Consider the following 26381-nt stretch of genomic DNA (forward strand, 5'->3'; position numbering starts at 1 on the left):
GACAACAGACAAGGAGAAGGAAAGAGGGGGGCAAAGAGAAGCGTGGAGGGGTTCATAAAAAGCCTCCATCTGGGCTGAGCCGCCCCACCTCCACTGCCGCCTCAGCACTGGGACCTGCAGGGACCAGAGAGACAGTCACTTCCTGGCTCCTCAGGAATGCGCAGGAATGTGTGTGTCAAGAGAGAGGTATTTGGGGCCTAGGAAGGGTGGAGACCCAGCTCCATCTCTAGCGAGGGGTTTTCCTTCTCCAATCAGGCAGACTTGCCATCAAGCAGCATGCCCCGGCAGAGAGGAGAGGAGACGGTCAAAGTGGTGGTTAGGAGTGCAGGCTGTGGCTGGGCAACTCTGGCTTCATAGGCCAGAATGCCACTCAAGAACTTGGGTGTGCCTGCTGCGTGCTCAGTCATGTCTGCTTCTTTGCGACCCCATGAACTGTAGGCCGCCAAGCCCCTCTCTGTCTATGGCTTGGGCAAATTATTTAATCTCAATAATGCTCAAGTGCTTCTGTAAAGTGGAGATGAAAATGTATTAGCACCTAGATTTTACGGGGTGGTTATGACGATTTAGCGCTAAGCACTAATATCAGGACCACTAGCATCACCAGCACTGGTCCCTCTGACTCATTTCTGGCTCCCTCCTCAACTGCAAAATCAGAAGCCAGTGCCAGGAACATCTGAGCTAAGGGCAGCCATGCAAAGGGCCCACCTGTCTGTGCATCACCACCTCCACCCAGTAGAGCACAGCTGTCAGCATGTGTGAAATTCACCTGAACATGACCACCCACACAGGTCCCCAGCAGCCCCACCTGCCTGCAGAGCACAGAGGCTCACCCCGTCTATCTGTCAGCAGGTGTTCTGGAGCCCACCGGCAAGGATGACTTCAGGAGTTGACTTATATGTCCCCTGAATAAATTCTTTACTTAAACCAGCCCCACAAGGAATGAACTCAAAGCAGTGTGTCCTTGGACAAGACAGATCACCACCATGGACCTCAGTCTCTTTATCTGATGTGCAGAAGGTCAGGTGACAGTACGGGTTCCCTTCTGGTCGGGCCTTCTGTGATTTGGTTTCTTCAGACTGCTCCAAGGGAAAGGATAGAGCTGGGTTCTGGGAGTAAACAAAGTGAAAAACAAGGCTGCCCATTGACACCAGTGCCTTGGGCAGACTCCAGGCTGAAACCCTTGTTCCCTGGCTCCGGCAGGAGTTTCTTCTACCCACAGAACCCACGGGCAGGCTACCTCCCTCCCACCAGGCCGTGGGTCAGCCAAGCCTATACAAAGGGCTGATTATGAGTGGTCCACCTTGCAGAGGGCAGAGATGCCCTCCCACCCCTCCAGAGCCACCCCTAGCATTCCCACCCCCCGACCACACCTGGAGCATCCTGAGGCAAAGCTGAGGAACCCATCACCACCCCAAACAAGGCTCTCCACTCTCCCCTCCCCAGGCACCTGGGCTTCCCACTCATCCACACCCCAAGCAGACATTTCCAGAGCAAGACAGTCCATGCAGGGCCCAAGACAGAGAGCACTGCAGGTCCCTAAGGGAAGTTCATTCACCTGGCCCCACCCATACCCTCCCTAGAGGGTGGGAACAAATTCCTGAAGGGTGAGGACACAGAAGACTCCTACAGATATGAGACAGTGTTTTAGCAGGTTATTTCAGGGCCAGACTGCAAGCCCAGGGATCGACCTCAAGGTCACCTCAAGAAGTGTTAGACTGCAGAGTAACCCGTCCCCACAAAGAGGACAAGAACACAGCATGCTGGCATTGCCCCAGACTCTAAATGCCATAATCCAAGCAGGACATTTGCAACAGAGCCCCACTGTCACCTTAGAACCCAGTCCCCTCATTCTGTGATCCCTGGGTTGGGAAGATCCCCTGGAGAAGGAAATGGCAACCCACTCCTATTTTGCCTGGAAAATTCCATGGACGGAGGAGCCTCGCAGACTACAATTCATGGGGCTGCAAAGAGTCAGACACAACTGAGTGACTAACACAACTCATTTTATAGGTAACAATCCACTGTGACTTGTCCAGCGTCACACAGTGGCCACAGGAAGCTCTAAGAGGAGACCTCGGGTCTCCCACGCCCCGGAACCTAACGCACAACCAACTGTTCTCTCTGCTCCGAGGAAAGAGGACAGGGTTTACCGAAGCAGCCCTCTGGCCTAACAATGCAAAAAAAGGAGCAGTGTCTCCATACCGATTCTTCTCCTAAATGACACCCCTCCAAGGTCCCAGCTGAAAGGGAGGAGAAGGCAGGCAGACCAAGGTCCTACTGGACCCCACATCCTAATGAGATGCAGAGCCCCAGGTTCTGTCTGGTTCCACACTCCTAGGAGGCTGAGCCTAAAGACAGCAGAGCAGGCCACCCAAGTCCAATACTTGAGAGAACCCTCGGCCCTGGGACTGGAAAGAGAAGGAAAACCGAGGGCCAAGCTTACTTCCTTTGAGGTCCCAAACCCTCACAAGAGGACCAGAAACTCCCTAAGAATTTCTGAAGTAGAGGCCTCAGCCAAATGCAACAGGGCAGGGAGCGGAGAGACGTGTCAGCTGGGCCAGCACCTCGGGAGAGGAATGTGAAGTGGGCCGCTGGCCAAGAGAGGAAGAAACGCAGCTGGACTACCTAATAGGGAGCTGGAGGCCAGCGCTGGCTCCCACCAGCCCGCAACAGGACACGCAGGGAAGGGTGCCAGGCGGCGTGGCAGGCTCAGAGCCCATCCCGAGCTACAGGCCAGCTTCCCCAGCCTCCAGCCTCCTCCTGACCCCAGGGCACCCTTCTGAATCCCAGGAGCCTCCCCAGGCCCTGCTCTGTGCCCCAGATTCAGCCCCATCACTGGAGTGACCCTTGATGACTTGAAGGGTCATCACCCCCAGTACCTTCTCATCAGCAGACATCTCCTGCTGGACTGTGGCTCCCACACCCCCTCGAAAGGCATCCACTGTCACTGTCCATCCAACATTTGGTGACCACCGACTACCACATGCCCACTGGAGCCCCCTGAGGAGTCACCTTTTCTTGGGGTGCAAGAGCACACCTCCCTCCCCAAGCTTGGACCTCCCAAAGAGAGAAAGAACATGGTCTTTATTCTGGGGGAGAGACACAATGTACTAGGCAGAAATTACCAGCAAAGTCACAGTCTGGTTCAAGATCTCCATAGCAGACTGCAAAAGTAGCCCCAGTTCCTCGCCCCTGCCTACATCTACCCCCCTCTGCAAGTCACTATAAGGTGTCATCTCACTTGCTAAAAATGCAATTTCTCAGGCCCCACCCCAGACCCAGTGAATGACCAACACTGAGGATAAGCCTCCGCCACCAGTGTTGTAACAAGTCCTCCAGGTGACTGATGCACATCCAAGTGAGAACCACTGTTAAACCACTCCTATCCTTCTAGGCTTCAAGGCTCTGGGATGAGGTGGCCTGAGTGCCCAGATGCCAATGCCGCAGGCTTCAGGAGCCCCAGGCAATGGACCCCTTACTAGGAAGCCCCAGGAGACCCTACAGACTCACCTTCACTCATCCAAGGAGTCCCCAGTCAGTCATAGATGAGTGACATCCCCTGAGAACCTTCCAAATGTCCTCAGAGCTAAGAGTCTCACAACAGCGCCCTAAGCAAGTACGGTGAAGGCTGCAAGAGGCTGCCAACATGTCTGTCCTCTCCAGCTCTCTCCAACCCATCTTCTACCCAGGCGCTAAGTGAGCAAGGCAAGGGGCTGAGTGGCCCAGAGCCAGGGCAGAAGGGAGAAAGGGCCAGAGCCAGGAAACCAAGCGTGCACAGACAGACATAACTGGAATCCCACTGGCTGCCCCTGGGACCCAGCCAAGATGGACTCAGCCAGCCACGGCTTCCCACCTCCCGCCTCTTCCAAAACTATGTGCAAAGAACAGCTAACTTCCAACTGTTGCAAGAAGCCACTGTGAGACATACAATACAAATTCATTTAGAAGCATGCCTTAATTCACAGTAGCTTTTCTGTCATTGCATATTTACTTCATCAAGGAACAATAAAAGCAGAAGGGCTCCCTCCCGGGAAGAGAAAAAAATGGCAAAGTAATGTGAGTCCCTAAGAACCTCACTAGAAGAGGGCAGCAGGCAAAGGAGCACATGCCCCAGGGGATGAGAACCAGGTGTCAAAAACACACGTGGGAGGGAAGAAAATGAAAAACAGACTCTCTGCCCCTGCCCTCCCTCACCAAATACCAGTGAGTCTTTGAACTCCGATGTGGCGGGAACAGCAGGTGAACACAAAGAGCCACCCGCAGAGGCAGGAAGCCCGGCTTCTGGCCCCACCTGCCACCTGTAAACATCCCCCAAGTCCTCCGGCCCCTCCAGGCCTCAGCCATCTCATCCATGGAATGGGGGTCAGAGCTCCTGCCAAGTGGGGTGTGGGACAGGGAAGCACAGAAAGAGTAGTGTGCACGGTGATACGCTAGGTGTGACACCATCCGTCATGCACACAACCAGAAGGTAGGAACTGTATAAATGGATTCTTAGGAATGAAAACCACCAAACTGGATAGTGATCAGTTCCAGTGGGGGACAGGAACGGGACTGGGGAGAAGAACGCCAAGGTCTCCAATCTGCAATGTTCATCTTTGCAAACTAGCTTCAGAGCAGAAAATATAGAAATAACAGCTGTAACTGCCTGAGCCTTTGCAGGTCTAAATTTCCTTACTCTCCCAGCCAAATCATTTCACACGGGTGTTCTGAGGATTAAATGAATTAATATCTGTGAAACACTCAAGAGACGTGCCTGGTCCACAGCATAGCCCGGGCTTGGCTCCTGCTCAGGGGAGGGGGTGGGTGCTTAGCTCCGAAACTCCAAACACACTCCCTGAGCCATAAGGTGGACCTAAGCTGGTCTTGTCCTGAGCCAGCAGCTTCCATGGAAAGGGACTGGGAGCAGGTGCCCTAATTGGACACCCCTGGGCCCCAATATGGTCTTGCTGCCTGCACCAGGCAGACCATTAAGAGGGAAAGGCGGTGGCGGGGGTGGGGGGCCAGTTATCCAGACAGGCCCAAGGAATTAAAATCCCAATGTGGAATTCTTTAATTTTGAAAAAGCTGAAAGCTGATTATATACAATGAATCTCTAAGTTTAACTTACCAAAAAAAAGAAAAGATAGGTGGGTAGAGTTTGGAAAATTATCCAGATTTCTAAAGTGAGTCCTCAGGACTTCATGCATGAAAGATACCTCCAAAGAGCCCCAGCTAGCACAGCATCCAGGATGAAGGGCAGGAAACCAGGGGTCTGGGCCTCCACCCCCACCCCCGCTTCCCCTGCTCCGCCTCCTCCAGCTCCCAGCTCCCAGGGCCAAGTCTGGAAAAGCACTCTGGGTTCCTGGAAAGAAAGGCCTTTCTGAATATCGGGAACTCTACTGGAAAGTGCCATTAGACATTATCTGGAGGATGTCTGCGGTGTTTGAAAGGGAGCCACTCCCCTGCAGAAGTCAAGGCAGTGGCCAAAAACAACAGAGGGGTTCCTCAGAGCCAGACACACACCACACACATGTACACACACACACACACACACACACACACACACATATACATACAAACACATACACGTGTATACACAAATATACATATATACACGCACTCACATACACTTGTTTTACACACACATATATACACATACACAGACATACAAATACACATACCCACTCACACATATACACACATACACAGATACACACACCCCCACATACACAAACATACACAGACACACACACACACACACCTCCATTCACACCAACACACACATCCTTGCTCACAGACCTGGAGGTCAAAACAGACCTGGGACCTCAAAGCTACTGGCCCTGCCCCCATTACAGCCTCACACCAGGGAGGCAGGGATCCCATTTTCTGGTTTGGGGACTTAGAAGAATTAAAAGTCCCACTTCTCTCTCCATCCTCAAACCACAGGCTGTGACATGTGCACATATCCACATGGGACATAAGGAGAAAGACAGAGCCTGACAGTAACAAGTCCCCTCCCACCCACAGGCAGGACTTGCGGCCTCTCTTCCAAGATGGAAAGCCAAGTTCCATTAGGAGACCTGCCTGAAGGGGGCCACCCACATTGCCGCACCCTCCCCTCTGGTCACTTCACCTACAGACGATTTGAAAACGGAGCCCGGCACCACTCTGTTCTATTCCCCTTGGTTATAATCAGCTTTGCAGATGACTTTTAAAAAATAAATCTTCAGGCCCATAAAAATGCTCCCCTGTAAGCCCTGGCCTCAAATCACAGGCCTGCAACCACACTCCGCAGCCCCCAAGTACCAACCACCACAGAACAGGAAAAACAGGGTAGAGACCAGGTTCCTTTCCCTCCCCACCCCCATCACTTTTCCACCATCATGGCTTTGATTTAGGCCCTCATCATGGCCTTTGATTTAGACCCTCAGCTGCAAGGTGATGGGATGGGACAGGAAGGGCACAGTCTCCCCACCCCCCCAAATGCTGTCCGCTGGCCGGGCCTGCAGCACTGAAAACCAAAACGGTTCACCCCAACCTAAGCGCTCAGACTCACCCTCACCCCCTTTCTTAACAGCCTCAAGGCTCAAATCAGAACCTGCAGCTTTGTATTTACAGGCATAGGCTTCTAAAGTCAAAACAAACACTGAGCATCAGCTACCTGGTTCAAAGGGAGCTAGGTGTCCCTGGAGACCAAACAGAGGGGCCAGCAGGAGCCGCTGAAGCTGAAGGGTCCCAAGGAGGAGAGAAGGAGGGGGCATGGATGACCCTCATAGCAGGGAAGCCAGCCCCTCACAGCTAGGGTCAGCTCCAGGAGAGGCCACCAGACTCTGGAGTCTATTCCCCACAGTTACTCCTTCTACTGAAAAGTGGGGAGAAATACACCTAGAATCCTCCGCTGCCTTTTCAACCCAGAAAAAGAACTTCAGAAAGGCCTGCACCCACCCCTTTAGTGTCACAGACCCTCTAGTCAGAGACCTGGATTCAAAACCAACTCTACCCCATTCGGACTTCAAGAGACCCTGGTAAAACCACTCTCCCTTTCTGAGCCTCACTTTCTCCGTCTATAAAATGGGAATAAGACCTCACAAGTCTTTTTATCACAGTGAAAGGAGAGGACACATGTGAAAGCATAAATGTTAAAAATCATGACCCATCTAATGAGTACTGGGTTATATTTCATCTTAAAGTGAAGTCACTCAGTCATGTCCCACTCTTTTCAACCCTATGGACTGCAGCCCACCAGGCTTCTCCATCCATGGGATTTTCCAGGCAAGAATACTGGAGTGGGTCGCCCTTTCCTTCTCCAGGGGATATTCCCAACCCAGAGATCGAACCTGGGTTTCCCGCATTGCAGGCAGACTCTTTATTGTCTGAGCCACCAGGGAATCACTATATTCCATCTTAAGCCATTCTTTATTATCTTATATATGTAAGCCTTGTCTCAATTAAAACATAAACTCCAAGATAGCAATGGGTGCATCTGTCCTTCCAGTGAAGGGTGGCATTTCAAGGTCAGTCTGCCTGGGTTCATTCATAAACTCGTTTATTAGCTGGTCAATCTTTGGAAACCTACTTAAACCCTCTGAGCCTCAATCTCCCCATCTATAGTAACAAGGGAAGTTAACAGTATCTTTCTCAAAGGGCTTTTTTTCAAGATTGAGATAATCTAAACCACGCAAACTTCAATCAGTGTAAACTACAGTCTTTTTTTACTTATTTGGAGAACCAAGACATCTTAATAAATATTATTGGTTGATCGTTGGATATAAAACAGACAACTCTTCTTTCTAGCCTTCGCTTCTCTCATCTTCTTCTCTTCCCTTCCCTGAAGGTGGATAGTGTTTACATTCCCTCCCAGATCCTGGGCACATGAAATGCTTTAAGCCAAAATGAAAGGTTTGTTTTAAGGACCAAGGGTACCAGCCCCTTCTCACTGTGAGCCTTTGGGTGTGAGCCTGTTATTCTATATTTCTAAGCTCAGCATCTTCATCTATCAAGTGTGATCATCCGACATGCCTTACAAAGTTGTTGCGAATGTTAAACGAGGCTGCAGAGAACATATCCCCCACAGAGGCCACGTGCAAGGGGTTTTTCTACATCCCTTCCCCCGCCCCAACCCTGTGGGTGACAGGCCTGGAGAGGACCCCGCAATCTCTCAATGAAGAATGGATCCCAGCCCAGAAGTAGCCCACTGCAGCCAAGGACCAAGCAGGCGGTTTCCAGGGTAACAGCATCCTCTGCATCTACTCCCGATTTCCATCCCAGCTGCCTTTTATTCTCCTCCCACCTCTGTAGTGGGCTAAGTCACCTGTTTCCACTATTGCTAGGCAACCTCTGAGGATGGGCAGCTATCTCCTGGGGGAGGACCCTGGCCCTGCCCTCCCCTCTTCATGCCTCAGGACTTAGGGAAATTTGCCCCACTTAGACCCTCCCTGTTAACCATGGGATGGCAGAAGGTGGGAAGTAATCCCAGGCCAAGCAGGCAGGTCCCATGGGACTGGCTCAGCCTTTGATCGATCAATGAGGAAGGACACACCTCCACCCTCAGCCCAGGCTTCTGTTTGCCTGTGCTTATCTGGGACCTAGTCCTAAGCAGTTTCCAAGAAAAGGGCCACATCAGGCTTTTTATGAAAGCTATCTTTCTTGATTATTTTTCTCTTCTGTTCTCCCACTCATTCGCAATGAACCAGGATCCCTGATCTTTTCATAAACAGTGAGCGAGAGAGAAAAGGTGGACTCACAAGTGAGAGAAAGAGGGGCGAGGATGGAGAGAGCTCACCTCTGGGAGGTGGGATGAAAGGCAACTGTCATTCTCTTCCTAAATCAGCATTAGCTGAGGGTTTTTAAAGTTGAGATATAATTCTTAAACAATCAAAGTCACCCAGTTTAAAGCCTACAGTTCAGTGGTTTTTAGTATATTCACAAGGTTGTGCAACCCCCACTGCTATCTAATTCCAGAACGCTTTCATCACCGGGTTTTGTTTTGTATATGTTTTGGCTTTGGTTAAATGTTGCTAGAAATGCAAGCATTTGCTTTATAAGCAGCAGAGCAAAATCTGAGGAGGCAATGCCGCCCGGCTTCAGACCCCAGCTCCACCTCTCGCCGGCTGTGGGTTCTTGGATAAGTTATGTGACTGCTCTGAGCCGGTTCTCTCCTCTGTGAAACAGGGTCAGAGTATCCCCCTCACGGGATTAGATGCGTTAATGCATTGGAGTCCTTAGCACCGGGCAGAATGCTTAGCACATGCTCAGAAAGGGTGAGCCACTGTGATTATCATAAGAAAAAGAATTTCTTGAACTTAAAAAAAAAAAATCCAGTCCCGTTCCTAGCTCTGCTAGCAGGCAGCTGGGACAGCCAGTTTCTGAGAGGAGTTGGAGGCCTTGCTACACCCACCCAACCCCTTTGGGGGCAGGGTGAGGTTGTGACTGTCGCCTACGTATCTTTGCAGCCAAGTGTGACTACTCCAGACTCACAAGGTGCCCTGCACAGCAAGATCCTGCCAGTAACCTCCAGCCAGGATGGGGGTGATGCGGGTGAAGGAAGACCAGGCGGGACAAGCAGGAGAGCGAAGGACTAGCCCTCTCCCCAAGGTTACCCTCTATCCACTGAGGAGGGAGGGTTCCCCAACCTGATGCTCAGCCCAAGAACCAGCAGGAATCCTGGCCCTGTGTTAGGGGCTCCCAGAATGGCTGAGCCTTGCCTTGCTGGACCCCCTGCCCCGGCCACTCCCCAGGTGTCTTGCCTCAGATTGGGCAATTAGGACTTAGGATACTGTGCCATCACCAAAGGAGATGGCACACCCTGGGCTAAATCCCCAGTCCCAGCAGGGTGACCCACTGTGACCAGGACTATGGAACCCAGGTTACAGGGTCCCCCTGCCTGCCTCCTCTTAGCTGTGAGCCTCTGGGGAGCTGCTGACTGGACTGTCCAAACCATATCCAGCTCCTGGTGGGCTCTGGGACCCTTTCAGTATCCCAGGTGAGTAAGTAACTCAGCCCAGCTCCCCAGACCCCTCCTGCAGCGACATGGGCCCTTTGACCACACTCAGATAAAAGCAGGGTCCCAGAAACATGCCCTGACACTTCAACCCTGAGCCGCACACCCAGTCCCAGGAAAAGTGGGGGTGGGTCACACATGGGGGGAGCTCAGGTGCTGGACAGTCCGAGAACACCTGCACGATAACACCTGAGCCAACCTATGAGCTGTACAAACAGCCTGGCCTCTTAGCAAGGTGAGAGGTCAGCTCTGGGAGGGGCAAAGGGAATGGGGAAGGAGGACAAGGAGGGAAAACAATGGCAAGTGGACTCACTGGCGCCCCTGCTCCTCCCAGTCTTTCCCCTCCAGTAGGGGAAAGCCCTACCCCCTGGACACACAAACATACACATCCCACCACCACCACCCCTGATTATTTGCCAGGGAAAGGAAAGGCTTCCCAGCAGAACCTTCCCTGTCACCTCTCCTGCCCGGCAGTGGCCAGCACCATGCCCCTGGCTGTGACTGGTATGGCCTGGTGTGATTTTCTGTCTTTTCGCATCTAACCTGTCATTGTCACAGCCCCACCTGGATGGAGCATCTGCTACCTAACAGGGGGTTCAGTCAGTGCTCCGACTGCCTCCACAAGGAGACATCGCCGCTGTTCTCACACTATGCAGGGACTAGAAGGTGAGAAGCAGGCACACAGTAGCAGGTCTGTGGCCGGGCCATGTCTCAGGCGGCCCTACCCTGGCAGGGCAGGAGGCGCCAGGTCTCATGTGACAAGTCCTCGAGCCAAGTTTATGGTTTGTGGCCACTGGCCAGGCGCCCAGCCCCAGGCCTTCCTCGAGAAGCTGGAAAGAGGAGCCCCAAATCCCAACCACAAATCCCAGGTGACAGGACGCCCATTTGGTGTGACCTCCTCGCACAGAACCGCCCACCGTCCCCAGGGACGGTCCCAGGGGTGAGGGCCTCTCCCAGGCCCCATCCCACTGAGCAAGGAGGCCTTGGCAGCCCTCCGCAAGAAGTCAGACTTCAGGAAGTGAGATTCCTCCTTTTGAAGAGGCTGAATCCTACAAGCCCATCTCAGCAGCCCCTCAAGGTCTCATCATTGCTCAGAACTGGAAAGTCTGGCCCGCCCTGTGCCCCAGGCCCTCTCATATCTATCTCTCCAGGGCAGCCCTGAGGCTCCCAGCCCGTCCATCTCTCCCATCTCTCTTCCAGGTTCTGTCCACCACTTCACCAACTAGCGGAGCACCTGCACTCAGAGCACCCAGGTGGGCCGAGTTTCCAAGAGGAAGCAGCTGCAATCAGAAGCCAAGCAGGGCTGGGCAAGCTGCTGGGGGTGTGAGCAGGGCCTGCAGAATGTGCTCAGTTAATTTTCAGAGGGGCCTGAAGACACTCTGAGGTCATTTTACCTGTATTACCACCAGCTGACAATGTTTTTAAGCACTTTGGCACTCATCGGTTAATTATCAGAGGGGCCTGAAGACACTCTGAGGTCATTTTACCTGTATTACCACCAGCTGACAATGTTTTTAAGCACTTTGGCATTCATCTCTTCATCCTGGATTCCCAGGAAATAGGGAAAGGGTAGGCAAGGGATTCTATACCATTCTATAGGTCAAGGGATTAAGCAAACGGAAAGGCTGGGTGACATTCAATGAGCCAGCGCTGAATTTGGGGTCAAAGGTCAAGGGCAACACAACTCCCACACACTCCTGGCCTTCTCCGGAAGCAGATTTATATACTACATCTTATCGCAAAGCATCACCATAAAAAGGCCATAGCAGCTCTGTTTCCTCAAAACATTTACTGAGCACTCACTATACCCCATGTGCTATGCTAAATTCCCTACATACCTTACTTGGTTTGTAAGCTTCTACTCAGCTATTTCAGGCAGGAACAGTGATTATCCCCATTTCCCTCTTGCTATCATCAGGCACAGGAGCAAGTAAGTGACTCACGCTGGATCACACTGCTAGCCAGTGTGGGGGTGAAGACTTGAACCAGGGTGCCCAGAGCATGTCCACCTGCAGAGGCCAGAGCCAGAATCCGGCCCCAGAAAGGGATGGTTTATCTGGAATGTAAAGCATTTCATCCCAATCCCTACTGCCCTGGCCTGGAGTTAGGAGCCATACCTGACGTTTATCCAATTATTTCATCATCATTTCTGGACCTCATGCAATAGCTCTGACTCTGTGCTAGGCACTAGGGATTCTGCAGAACACAGGGCAGGCTGGGTCCTGCCCCCACAGACACTGACGAGGAGTGAATCGGGAAGGAGTGAACACTAGGGGTATGAGGACGGAGATGAGGGCCAATTCTCTCCTCTCTCAGGCTTCAGCCCTACCAGGCATCACTCACTCCTAACCTCCTGGCTTCAGGGTAGGCAGACGTCCTGATCCTCCCCAGATAAACCCACCTATGGCAGACTCTCCCCTTTGCAATCCTCCACCTTGGTGGGTAAGCTTGGTAGCTCCTCTAATAATGGTCTCGCAGTCCAGGACATGGATGCGTGCATGCTCACTCCGACTCTTTGTGACCCCATGGACTACAGCCCGCCAGGCTCCTCCGTCCATGGGGATTTTCCAGGCAAGAATACTGGAGTGGGTTGCCATGCCCTCCTCCAGAGGATCTCCCACGTCTTCGGCGGCTCCTGCATTGCAGGCAGACACTTTACCGCTGAGCCACCAGGAAGCCCCTTGAAGTCCAGAAGCAAATGTAAATAAAGCAGCCTCTCTTCCTGCCACATAGCTTGACAACCTGGCTTGCCGTAGATACGGAATCAGGATCTGGGCCTATTTACAACTACCTTCTTTCACCTGCCAGGGCCGTCTCTCTGTTTGAACATCCATCAGCTCAACAAATATTAATTAAGGTCCTACATGTGGAAAACAGAACGAAAACCCAGGCTGGCACCTGTGGGAATACACAGTACACCAGAGCCTCCAGGATTTAAGAGGGAAGAGAAAGAATAAAATTGAACAGCAGAAGAGGCCCTTTTACATATCCTCTGCTGTTGACCTAGTGGGGGGGAGGTATTAGCTTCTTTTTATAAAAAAACAATTGGAGGCTGAGAAAAGATAAGTAACTTGCCCAGGGCTGCAAGCATACAAGTGTAGAACCAGGATTTTACTCAAAATCTAGCCAACCTGACTCCAGGCACACATGAGCACACATACAAGGATGTGGGTGAGAGTCATGTGAGGGAATAAACTGAGGAGTCTGGTCATTCCCAAAAGATGGGCGTTCAGAGCTGGGGCCCCTAGAAAAGATGGCTTCAGTTCTCAGCCTCCAACATCAGAAAGACTGTGAAATTCAGTAAACTCCCCCAAGCAACGGCATTTTGTGTCTTGAGGCAAGGAGCCCAGCATGATGAACTCTGCACTGAAGCACTCTTTGAAGGGACAAGCTGTGGCCAACCCAAGGCAGGTTCTTGAGTCATGCCTGCTACCTGCACAGACTTCTACCAGCATCTGCATCAGCCTTGGCGTCACCCAAGAAGTTATTTAATCTGATGCTTGTAAGGAGCCCTGAGGGGTGGGCAGGGCAGGCCAGAGGAAACAGAATGGAAGGGCCACGGGGACAGAGACCTGGCCTGTCTAGTTCATGCTCCACCCTCTGCACTGGGATCCCAGCCGGGCCCAGAGTAGGGGCTCCAAAAGTACTTGCGGAACAAACTAATAAAAGCTCAGAGAAGCAAAATGACTGGCCCAAAGTCTCACCCACAGCCTCCTGCCCAGTGGCCTTTGTATCTCACAGCACTGTGACCTCCTTCTGCCCCTCCTCACCCCACCCTCACTCTCCCGCCTCCATCTGGAACGGTCGCCCTCTGTCCCACTCGTTGGCTCTGGTCCAGCTCAACCCTCACCTCCCAGGGTCAGAGGGAGACTGTCAAAAGCACCAAGTTACTTTGAGTCTGATCCTCCTGTTATAATGCCAATTTAGATCCCCATCAGCCTGCTGAGAACTAGGGGAAATGTGCAGAAACTGAGGTTACAGAGACTTAATGGCCCAGGGGAAAAAAAAAAAAGCTGTAGACCAGATTCAATCAAGGCCCAGAGCTTGTGGGCCTTCTCCATCAATCCCACCAAAGCAGGTGTTGGCTCCCCTTGGTCCGAGATCTTTGCAGGCTCTGGGTGACAGACCCAGCTTTCCCGCCTCCTTCACCAACTAACGAACGAGTGAGGGGAAGCTGCCTGCTGGAGCACGGCTGCAACCGAGCCCCGCCATGCAGCTGTCTGGACGCTAGGCTGGTTACTTCCACCTCTGCCCCTCATTTCCTCATCCTCCTGTTGCCCGGCTCCCAGAGCTGCTGGGAGTAACAAGTGAAACAATATACACGATTAGAACAGTGCCCAGCATACATCAGCCAATGCCAGCTCTTGGAACTGTGGGGCTTGTCCCAACCTTCCCAGGTGACCCTGTTCCCACCTGGCTGCCCAAAACCCTGGTGCACACCCACTGCCACCCAGGTCAGAGTTCTGAGTGAGTGAGTGTATGTGTATGTGTGTGTGCGTGTAGGGAGAGGAAGAGAGACACTAATTTTTCTCCCCTATACTCACTCATTCATTTGATAATAATGAATACCATGGGCAGGTCCAGTGCTTAGTCCCACAGTCCTTAAAAGGACCTAATTCCTAGTTCTTGGGCAGTCCTGTCACTCCACCCCACCAGGCACACAGTAGGTGCTAGGCAAACAGAAATTTCTACTCTTCTACCCACCCCCCCACAGAAGACCCCCAAACATCCATCACACACTAATCCCACTTCTCCTGTCCAATTAAAAATCTATTCTCAACGAAGGTACACCTTGAAACTCCCCAAACTTTACCTCTATTAGAATCTCCAGTTTATTCCATTCTCAACTCCCCAACAGTCAAACTGACCCAGCAGATAAACCAGGTGAGGGAGGGACTCACCTCTCCCCCAGCCCTCCCCGAGGGGCCCGACAGGTAGAAGGGGAGGGGTGTTTAAGTAACGGCCGCAAGGCAAAGAAGTCGGCTAGAAGCAGGGCAACCTTCTGGTGCGGCTGCAGAGGGCTGGGCCCAGCAGAAGCCAAGACCCTGGGGCTCAGGTCGCCCTGCTTTGGGAAGCCCTTTGTGCGCTGTTTTAAATTACCTCTGCTTGTCTGATGAAGTGAGTAAAAGGGCGCCAGTTTCAGGGCTTAGGATTCCTGAGTGAGCTAATACAGGATGCCTTTGGCTGAAAAAAAAAACTTCAGTCGGCTCCCTAAACTCCCCCCCCTTTTAAGTTTAAAAAAGGGAATGAATGTTACCATTTTTGGACATAAGCGTTCTCCCTCAAGCCCAGCCCTAACCGCACTATCCAGGGGGACGCGCCATCCTGTGTGTCCCCCCCACCACCTCATTCCCAGATCAGCGGAGGGGTGGAGGTGGGGGTGGGGGTTAAGAAGGGACCGGATGGGAGCGGGCAGCGGGGGAGGGGGAAAAAGGGTGTTCAGGGTACGTGGCTGCCTGGGGCAAGAGCTCACCGCGCAGGCAGGAAGCAAAGGCACGGTTGGGGCTCCCTCCCCCCAAGAGTGGTTTCTGACCTCTTCCTGCCACCGGCCACTGTGCCCGGGTACCCTCGCCAGCTTTGAGCCCAGCGCCCGTGGGAGAGCGCGCACCCGGCACGCGGCCTGGGACGCGCCTCGGTGGCTAAGTATGAAACCCCAAGGACTGACCCCAAATATCCCCAGAGACAATGCCTTGCCCTACCGAGCCCCTCAACTCAGATCAAGTTGCTCAAATTTGCCATCTGCCAGGAATGAGCGGGGATCGGAGAGGCAGGACGCAGACGCAAGCTCATCTCGGTTCGCAGTTACCAAGCACGGAGTTAAGCAATAAAACGGTTTGCCGCCCTGACCCCGCCTCCACAGGGCCCGTTGGGGAGCCCGCTTTGACCCCGGGTTCTCTCGGCCCTAACCCCACTCCGGCAGGTCCACCTCCACACAGACCCGGAGGGGGGTGCCAATCCCACCATGCCCGCTGCCCCTTCGGCCGGCGGATTGAGGCTGGGAGGACCCCAGGCAGCTTGTCCCCTTCAGGTACCAAGGCGACCCAGGAAGCGCGCTGCCACCGCACGCCATATGGAAAGGCGTTCAAGGGGCGGGGAAGGAAAGGGAAAATCGATCCGGAGCTAACTGCCACCGAGCCCGGGGCTCAGCCCCAGCCTCTGGAGCACCGCCCCCGCGCCTTGCCCTCGCGGGGCCGCGGCGACTGCAGCCGGGCGACCTGGGTAGCCCGCCCCAAGGCGACCTGCCCGCGGGCGGCCCCACCTCCCAGCGCTCAGCCTCGGCGTTCGCGGGCTCTGGGGCCGGGGCGCTCCCCCTTCCGCCCCGCGCCTGTAACCCAACACCCCACCTCGCTGCGGCCGCGCATCCCCCGCCCCCGCTCGTGCGCGCCTGGAACCGGTTCGCAGCCCAGAACCCCAGAGCCCCTCGAGCCGAGCTGCCCCGGGCGAGGGGGTGCGACGGGCCGGGGAGGTTGCTAACCTTTCTCTGCTGCTTCTCCCACGCTGGGTCCAGGAGCAGGTCTCGATCCCAGTCCTCTTCGGGCTGCATGTAGTCATTGGTTTGCTGGGAATCATAATGGTCCATGATGGATCGTGCGCGCGTGCTAGGGGCTGATTTCTTCCTCCACCTTCTCTTCGGGCGGCGGCGGCTGCGGCTTGCTGCCCGGGTGTGGGGAGGGAGTCGGGACGATCTGGGCTGGGGCTAGGGCTGGGTTGGGCTGGGCTGGCGGGGCCGGGCTAGCTCCCCTGCGCCCGGTTCCGCCGCGGCGCTGCGGGCGAAGGCGGCTGCTGGAGGCGGCGGCGGCAGCGGCTGGAGCTCGCGGACTGCCTACCTCGCGCCAGCGCTCAGACCTAATCTCCACGCACACTGAGCGAGGCGGACACACTAGCGCTGCGGGCTCAGAGGCGGGCGGGGGCGAGGGGCAGGGGCTCTGCCCCTCCGGAGGCTCTCCATTGGCCAGGCCGAGTTGCCCAAACTTCCCCCCTTCGCCTCTCATTGGGAATTCCTGGCATCCGTCAGCCGGGCCGCGGCGCATATAGGTGGACTGGGCGGGCCCCTCCCGGCGCGCACGCCCCCGCCTACTCCCCGGGTTCCCACTCCCCCGCCCGGCTCATGTGACACCAGCTTAAGCTGAACCGGACCGAAGCCGGGGGACGCCTCCCCGAGCTCGGGGACCGAGCGGCCGCCGCTCGGGAGCCCCAGGAGGAACCGCCGGGGCATTGGACACGCTCCCAGCCCGCAGGAAGGCCCGGTACTCCGTCGCTGCGGCGTCCTACGCTCCCACGCGCTCCAAAGCCCACAACTGCCAGGGGCTGGGGGACTGACGCGAGGAAACCCGAAAAGCATTTCATTTTCTGTTTCCCAGGGTCCGGAGAGGTCGGCACCCGGGGAAGGGGGGCGGGGAGTGCCAGGATGGAAAGGAATTTCCTGGGAATTTCCTGATTCCGCCCCGGCCCCGCCCCGCGCGGCGCGACCCTGCGGACCCCTGCCCTGCCGGAGCCAGGTTTCTGGCCAGCCCTCGGCGCTCCGAAGCCGCACAGCTTTCCCGCCTCGCCGCGGGTTCCTTTGCCGCCATCCCTTGGGCTCAGGGTCTAAGTTGCCCAGCTTCCCGGGTTCCGCTGCGGGTTCCCCGCGGGCTGGCAGGGCCGAGCTATCCTTATACACACCTGGGCAGCACCCTGATAGCTCTGAGCGATCTACCCACTCCACGCCCCCTCAACACACACCCTGACCCGACGGAGAAACTGAATTTCCCAAAGATGAGCTTAAAAGGGGGACTTATCGGGTTCTCAGAGCTCCACAAGCTAACCCTGTAACCTTATGCCTGACAAACAAAGCCTTATTGTTATTCGAGGAAGGAGGGCAAGACCGAAGAAACACCTTTAAGCTCGTGGAGCCTGCCTGCTCTACGCCTGTCCTAGTAAGAGGCGGATCTCCCCAGTGGGCTCACACCCTGGTGGGCTTCTCTGAGAGCTCCGGGACTCAAGAACAGGAGCCAGAGGCCTCCAGTAGCGTCTGCACAGAGTAGTGCTTAATCCATGTATGCCCCTGAAGGATGGCTGGGTTTACTGTGAAAACAACTGTCAGTTCGGAGGTGACTGAAGGAGTTAGAAAGGGCCATGAATTAGGTTACCTGAAAGGCCAACAGATGGGAAAGTTGAAAAAAGTGCCTGTGACTCCCAGGAGAGCCAGCTGCTGCTGTCGTAAGCAGATATGGGTGATGGGTCATTCCCCGCTCCATTAGTCAATCTCGCACATTTATACAAGTGTCACCGGTCAGCACTGTGCCCTCTACAAGTCCCTGGCTGAGGAAGCACTGCTTCTGAGCCACGGAGACAGCAGATTTATAGACTATTTTATATCCACTTCTAAACTATGGTTCTAAACCTGATATCGAGGGTAATGATGGTGCTGCAGCCATTCATTCTCAATAAATATTTGTGGAGCCGCATCCATGTGTCAGGGGATGTGCTAGATGTTATGTGTCTAGAGGTGAAAAAAGACAGTCCTTGCCCCTGGCAGTCCAGCAGAGACCCACAGAAACAAAAATATACTTCAAGGAGATAGATACTTCCCCAGCCAGGGCACTGTAGGGGGCGGGGGGCGGGGGGCGGGGTGGGGGTGGGGGACGGTGTAGAGTGGATGACCTTTGAGACCAGCATAGGAAAGGAAGCTCCAGGTATCACTTTTTGGAGGAAGGGGAATTCAAGTGAGCCTTAAAGAACAAGAGTCAGCCAGACAAAGAGGAGAGTGGGAGATTATTTCAGGCAGAAGGAACAGTGTGAGCTAATACATGGGGGCAGGAAGCTGCATGGTATAAAAGGAATGCTAGCATTTCTACATGGCTAGACTAGAAATTCAAGGCCAGGAGGGGCAAGAGACAGGGCTGGAGAGGTGGACAGCAGCCAGACAGTGAAAGCCTTCTCTACCACATGATGTGTGGGTCTGAGGGGAAGAAGGCTGGCTGGAAGCTGTGACAACCGGTTGCAAAGGAGTTGGAATAATCCAGGTAGTGCCTGGACCGGAAGTGCTGTGAGAATGTCCAGAGTCAGCTGTCCAGTAAGCAGGGATAGCACAGCCCTGACTTGAGGGGAAACAGAGTCTGAGAGTCATCTGACTACGGATAGCAGGGACACCATGAGGGACTCCAGGGAGAATGCCTTGGGGGAGCTAAGAGTGCCCAGCTGAACCCAGAGGAGCAGGACTTAGAAAGGAACTGTGAAGAACAAGGACCCCTGGGGGAGACAGACAGGAAGTGGTCCCCAGAAGCGCAGGGAGCCTGGACAACATGGCATCATGAAAATCCAGAATGAAACATCAAAGTGAGGGGCATCAGCAGCATCAGATACGGCAGAAAGGCCTGGAAAGTAAGGAATAAGCCCTGAAAAATGTCTCTGAAATCAGGCAGTATGCATACTTTGGTTTCTGGATTTTTCACTAAGTTTACTGTCTGTGAGATTTGTTTATGTTGTAGCTTGTATCAGCAGTTGATTTTTGTTTGTTTGTTTGTTTTCTTCCTGTGTAGTATTCCATTGTATAAGTATATGCTAAGTAATTCACCTGCTCTCCTGTCATTTGTATTGTTTACAGTTTGAAACTATGAATAAAACTGCTATAAACAGTTTTATATTTTATGTGTGCTTTTGGTGAACATATTTCTCTTAGAAAAATAATTTCTCTTGGAGATATCACATATATATCACATCCAAGAGAAATTATATATATATATATACCTAGGAAGAGAATTATGTCATCCTATTGTAGAGGTATATGTTTCATTTTAGTGGATATTGCTAATTTTTCAAACCGACTAAGAATTTACTCTCCAAGCAGCAGAATGTGAGAATTTCAGTTGCTCCATGTTCTCCCACCACTCAGTGTTATTTTTTTTAATTTTAGTCATGAAAAAAAAAAATTTAGTCATGAAGATTGGTGAGTAGTGGTCTGTTTTTAAGGGTTTAATCTGTCACATATCTATTGACCATTTGAATCAATAACTCTCATTCCCTCTGCCATTGATAATAGCAATTTATTTTTTTAGCTGCTTGTGATAACAGATGATGACATGCATATTTTATTAATTTCCCCAAATTTAATTAATTAGTTCATTCAACAAATATTTATCAAGCAATTGCTCTATGAAGAAATAAAAGCAAAGAAGAAAAATGTGCTCCTCTCTTAGAGGAGGTAGAAGATGTTTAGCAAATATTCCAGAAATGCTTGTTTGGGGAGGCTGTTTGGCCCCTTGTGGGAGCTGTTTTGTTTTGCATTGGAGCAGGTCCATTATGTCTTTTCAATAAAAATGGTTAAGAAAAGCAGCTCCTTTAAAAAGAAATAAGGACTTCCCTTTGGTCCAGCCGATAAGACTCCATGTTCCCAATGCAGGGAACCCAGATTTGATCCCTGGCCAAGGAAATAGATTCCACAAGCTGCAATTAAGAATTCACATGCCACAACTGAGAAAAAAAAAATTCACGTGCTGCAACAAAGATCAAAGATGACCTGGCGCAGCCAAATAAATAAATATTTTTTTAATAACGAGAAAGAAAGAATCCCCGGGGTCACATCGGCAACCCAAGTAGAGTAAGGGAAGATCATGAAGGAAAATGGGAGGGTTCATCTGGAACCGCACTGATTGCTTTCTCCCCAGAGGCTCAGCCTTTCCAGCCCCTTTTCTGTCCTTTTGGATTTCTCTGGATGTGGTGACAAAGGAACTGTGACTGTGGGCAGAGGTCTTGCCATTCTATAGGCCAGTGGGTGTAAAACGAGACTGAAGGAGTCTCAAGGCAGTGGCCGGGAAAACACTCAGGTCCTTTCCACCAGTTGGGGCTTTCTCTCCCCAGCTCCTCGAGGAATGGAACTCCTGGCTCAGCAGCAGCTCTGAGAGGCTAGTTTAGTCTATCATCAGCACTGCAGGCAGCCCGACTCCAGCCAGTGATGAGTCACCCGGAAAGCCACAGGTGCTTTGTAGCAGAAAGAACCTAGCTCTGGTGTCGATGACCAGCTTCCCTTGGAAAGAGGGAGGAATGGTATGTCTGTGAGTTCTGGGAGTACTTACCAAGCCCCCACTTTGTGTCAGGCAGAACGCTAAGAGATCCAGGAGGAGTCCTGGTGTTCCAAGCCTCTTGGTCTAGCTGGGACCAAACCACAGGCTTTCTCCCCTAAAACGCATCCATCCAACAGATAACACAGACTTCGGATAAAAGTGAACTGGATTGACATATGCCCGGAATGCAAAGAATGCAGAGTCCCAGCCGGGAGCCTGTCCTGCCACAGCCACTCCAGTGCTCCGTAGGCCCATCTCCTTCTGAGTCGGGAACTGACCACACAAGGCCCTGTGGGGAAACACGCAAGCAGCATCTGTAAGATTCTGGAAACCAAAAGCACCACGGATTTCGCAAGCCCAGAGATCTGGGGGTTTCCTTCACTGTGTCCTGATCCTCTGACTTTCAGACTAAGGTTCCTTATGGGCGTCTCATAAGGAATGATTGTATTTGCAGAAGGCTAGAGGAGAGGGGAAATCACTCACCAGCAATTGAGTGCATTAAGTCACTCTCCCCTGAGCTTCTGCAGCACATCATTTGTAACTGAAAAGAGCGTTTTTTTCTTTTTTGCTTTGCTTTGCTTTATTGTAGTCCTTTGCCCACATTTCATCTCCTACAGCCCTTATGCAGTCTTACCCTTCTACTTCCCGCTACCCCACCCCCCCACCCCCAGCCTACCACAGCACCTAGAACACAAAAGATCCAACACAGTCTTTGTTGAATGAAAAATGACCTGAGTCAAATTTCATCTCTGGGCCTCCCTTTCCCCCTTCAACCTGTGGGAGGCTTTGCCATCATCCACATAAGCATTTTGTCAGTCCTGGACCTCCCCCAGAAACCAGCGCTGGAGAAACTGACCAGGTCATCATCCTTCTCATCCCTGTGGGCAGCTCTCAGCCCTCAGGCCCAAGTCCTCAGCTACCCGCACCCAGTTCCTGGCCCTCCCACCACAGGCTCATCAGAGGAGGAAAGAAGATGATGGGCAAGGTCCCTCTTGCAGAATCTTTACTAAAAGACTGGCCTGGAGCAGGCAGAAATGTTTCTTTGGTTCTCATGTTCTGCCCAGCTCTCAGGTTTTAGATCTTGGGTGATGGAACATCTAGCTGGTTTGGTGCCCTTGTTTTCATCTTTTTTTGCATATATCTCTCCCCCAAAGTCCAGGTGGTGGTTGTTTAGTTGCTAAGTCATGTCCAACTCTTTGGATACCTTGGACTGTAGCCTGCCAGGCTCCTCTACTCTACCCATGGGATTCTCCAGGCAAGAATACCAGAGTGGGTTACCATTTCCTTCTCCAGGGAATCTTCCCGACCCAGGAATCAAACCTGGGTCTCCTGCATTGCAGGCAGATTCTTTACCGACTGAGCTACATGGAAGCTACCCCAAAGTCCAGGGGTCAATCCAAATAGAAACATCAGAAATCTCCCCCTCAGAGAGTCACCCTGAGGTCAGCTCCGATCAGGGGACAGTCGTGCCTAGTGGGTTCCCCAACCTGAGCCCTCTGAGGAGGGTGGGGGTCTCTCCCCAGCTGCCTCTGCTGCTGCTGCTGCTGCTGCTAAGTCGCTTCAGTCGTGTCCGAATCCGTGTGACCCCATAGACGACAGCCCACCAGGCTCCCCTGTCCCTGGGATTCTCCAGGCAAGAACACTGGAGTGGGTTGCCATTTCCTTCTCCCCAGCTGCCTCTAGTTCCCAGCAAATACCAGAGTGTAACACCCAAGTCACAACTAGGAAATTCCTGGTGACTAGTACCCTCCCACCCCCACCCCCTTGGGAGGGACAGGCAGACCCCAGGCTAGGGGAGTGAGTTCCTCAGGAGTCTTATCAATCCCAGCTTACCCCACTGGTCTTCCACAGAAGCTCATCCTTAGAGGCCTGCTCAGGTCACTCCATGGAAATAATGGTATAGCTTTTGGGGAGCAGGTGTCCTTAACTGAGCACAGGATAACATCAGAGGAAGAGCCCCAGGGGTGGGGGTGGGGTGTCAAAAGACCTGAGCTCCTCAGTTTATTCGCCTGCAAACTGAGAGAGCTGGACTTTGCCAGATGGTCTGTAAGTTCTAAGAACTGTGCTAAGAACATCCTTAGGCTCCTCCTTCAGATCTTCAATGACAAGAGGGTTTGAGCCTTGGGAAACAGTGTTTCACAATCTGGAATACAAAGTAAGTCCCTTTATAAAGGATACAAATTCTCACAAAGTTACTTAATTTTTGTTTTAATGGTCCTTAAATGTGCACAGATATAAAACTAGGCACAATCTTCTTAAGGTTTACCATCAAGATAAAATCAAAACAAGGTTAAGATTCTATTTAACCGAAATGGCAAAACCAATAAGATTTAAACGAACCATTTTCATTTAAATGTGACTGTTGCTATTTGCTGAAATTAAACTACGACTCCCAGCATGATGTAAGTTCTGACTGTGATAGAGCAGGTGTTCCTTTTGCTTTCAGGAGGCCTGTATCACCACAGTGCCAGATGATGACTCAGTTCTCCTACTAGTTTCTCTATTTGAACCACTGATCAGGGCATCATTTAACCTTCATTTGGTGGAACACACTGCAATGCACTAAGTTCCCCTCTGCTGTTTTCTCATTAGCACTCTGCAATTAACGTTTTTTTAAAAAATTCTTTTTAATCTTTTTGCCAATAGGAGCCATCTCTCGAGTTTCAGTGTCCTAACCTCTAACAGAAGAAGAATCACCTTCATCCCTCCTATTTCCCAGGATAGCTGTGAACATCCATTTGCTGTGCTTAATCGCTGTCATGTGTGACTTTGCGACCCCATGGACTGTAGCCCACCAGGCTCTTCTGGGCATGGGATTTTCCAGGCAAGTATACTGGAGTAGGTTACCATGCCCTCCTCCAGGGGATCTTCCCGACCCAGGGATCGAACCCAGGTCTCCCACATAACAGACAAGTTCTTTACCATCAGAGCCACGGGGAAGCCCAAGAACCCCTGCTCCAGGGGAACTTCTCGACTCAGTAATCGAACCTGGGTCTCCTGCACTCCTGCATTGCAGGCGGATTCTTTACCAGCTGAGCTACCAAGGAACCCCATTCATTCATTTATCCAACCATTATGTACTGAGTACCCACTCTGGGCCAGATACTGTTCTAGACACAGAGGATATAGCAGGAACCAGAATGCACAATATCTCTGCCCTATAAAACTCACATTCCAAAGGGAGAGACTGAGAGTAAGATAAATGAGGAAAATAATATGATATTTTTCAGGGGAAAAAGATTAAGCAGGGAAGGGGAATAGAAAGTATAGGGATCTGATATATGGGTTTTCCAACACTACCAGACAATTGTTCAATACCAGCTGGATGTCCTCCACATAATTTACCTCAATTCTGACACTATCTACCTGGAAACAGCATCGTATCCCACAGGTCAAGGCTCAATCCTGTGTGACTTTGGATGCCAAACAAAAATCTGGGTTGCCACCTGTGTTTCTGACACACTGGCTATGAATTCTGAGGTTGTCACAACCCCCTCTGAGCTAGACTGGCTCAGAGAAAACACTTCACTTACTAGATTACCAGTTTATTACACCGCCACTGCTGCTGCTGTTTAGTCGCTAGGTCATATCTGACTCTGCGACCCTATGGATATAATTCAGAAACAACTAGATGGAAGAGGTGCATAGGGCAAGGTATGCAGGAACGGGTACAAAGTTTTTAAAGTCCTCTTTGGGGCACGTCGTTCTCCCCAAACCTCCATGTGTCCGCCAACCCAAAAACCGTCCAGAAACACACCCTGACACCCTGTCCTTATTGGGATTTTGTGGAGGCTTCATTACATAGACATGATTGATTCGATCTTTGGCCACTGGTGATTGATTCAACCTCCAACAGCTTCCACTTCCCTGGAGGTCACAGGAATGGAGCTGAAAGTTCCAACCCTGCAATAACACAGTTGGTTCCCCTAGCAACCAGCCCCCATCCTTAGGCGCTTTCCAAAAGTCATACAATTAACATAAACTCTAATGTGGTTGAAAGGGGTTTGTTATGAATATCAAGACATCTTTATTGCTCTTACCACTTAGGAAATTTTGAGGGATTTAGGAGCTCTGTGCCAAAAACAAGACAAAGAGCAAATATATATTTCTTATTATAAATCACAACATCACGTCTCCCCACGTAGAGGGCAGTTATTCTTTTAAATGGGGTGTTTGGGGAAGGTTTCATTGAGTAGGGAATATTTAAGACCTAAATAACATGAAAAAGGAAAAGCATTTGAGGAACAGCCAGGAGGCTGGCATGGAATAAGCGTGTGAGACACATAAGAAAAGTACAGGGCAAGTGTGGGCATAATAGATACATATTGTTTCACTGCCCAGAAACCATTTCCTCTCCTGGCTACTGGGCCTTGACTTTCCTCTAGGGAGACACCTCTACTGCAGGCCCTGTGCTGCAGGTAGAGTTGACCACACCCCTAACCACCAGCTGAGCAACAAAGGGCCAATCAGAGCACAACGATTGGTTTGGGCTGGGCATGAGAGCCAATCAGAATGCACGACTGGCAATGAGCCCGTTGCTGGCACCGCTGGGAGAGAGGCACACAGTCTTTTCCCCTGGAGATCCTAGCAGTGAGGATAACAGCAGCCTGGAGCTTTCAGGACCTACATGGAACCTAAGCGAAAAAACCAGTGCAGAGGATGGCGGCTCTAAGGAGTGAAGAAACACTGAGTCCTGGTGACATCTTTTGATTCCCTGTATGAAGCTGTACTACTTCTGGACTTCTCAGTTGTGTTTACTAATTAATTAATTTCTTTTTTTTTGCTCGAGTTGGCCTATCGGATTATTTATTGATGCATAATAAAGAACTGCGAAACTGGATGAAAACAATAAGCATTATTAACTATATCACAGTTTCTATAGGTCAAGGGTTGGGAGTGGTATAAGCTGGACGGTTCTGGTTCAGGGTCTCTCACTGGATTTCAGTCTGGATGTTAGCAAAGACTCTGAAGGCCTGACTGGGCATTCACCCATGTGGCTGTGGGCAGGAGGCCTTAGTTCTTTGTCATTGGGCTCTCCATAGGCTGATTGCATGTCTTTACAACATGGTAGCTGACTTCCTCCAGAATGAGTTACTCAAAAGAGCAAGTGAGAAGGGCCTTTTATGACCTCAGTTCTGAAGTGCACATTGTCACTTCCACTTATTCTTTGTTAGCAGTGAGTTACTAAGTCCAGTCCAGTTAGAATCATTCCTAAGTTACTGATCCCCTCCCACTCAAAGGGAGGGTATCAGTCTTTACCTCTTGAAGGGAGGAGGACCACCAAAGAATTTGTGGACCTATTTTAAAACCACCACACCTAGTTTGAGTTTGGTTTTCTGTCACTTGCAATCAATAGGCTT

The 26381-nt window shown here is 51.8% G+C and overlaps 1 protein-coding gene across 4 annotated transcripts in view; it reads right to left on the bottom strand.

Annotated features, from left to right (window-relative positions):
* The window catches only part of ACTN1 (actinin alpha 1), a 97963-nt gene extending 81117 nt beyond the window's left edge, over positions 1-16846 (bottom strand). For all 4 annotated transcript variants that reach the window (XM_052646158.1, XM_052646155.1, XM_052646157.1 and 1 more), the window contains exon 1: positions 16455-16846. In XM_052646158.1, the coding sequence (XP_052502118.1) occupies positions 16455-16559 (105 nt within the window). In that variant the 5' untranslated portion in view covers positions 16560-16846. The remainder of the gene's footprint in view (positions 1-16454) is intronic.
* Between the last annotated feature and the right edge of the window lie 9535 nt (positions 16847-26381).

The sequence above is a fragment of the Budorcas taxicolor genome, chromosome 10 (assembly GCF_023091745.1).
Source record: "Budorcas taxicolor isolate Tak-1 chromosome 10, Takin1.1, whole genome shotgun sequence".
NCBI classification, from domain to species: Eukaryota; Metazoa; Chordata; class Mammalia; order Artiodactyla; family Bovidae; genus Budorcas; species Budorcas taxicolor.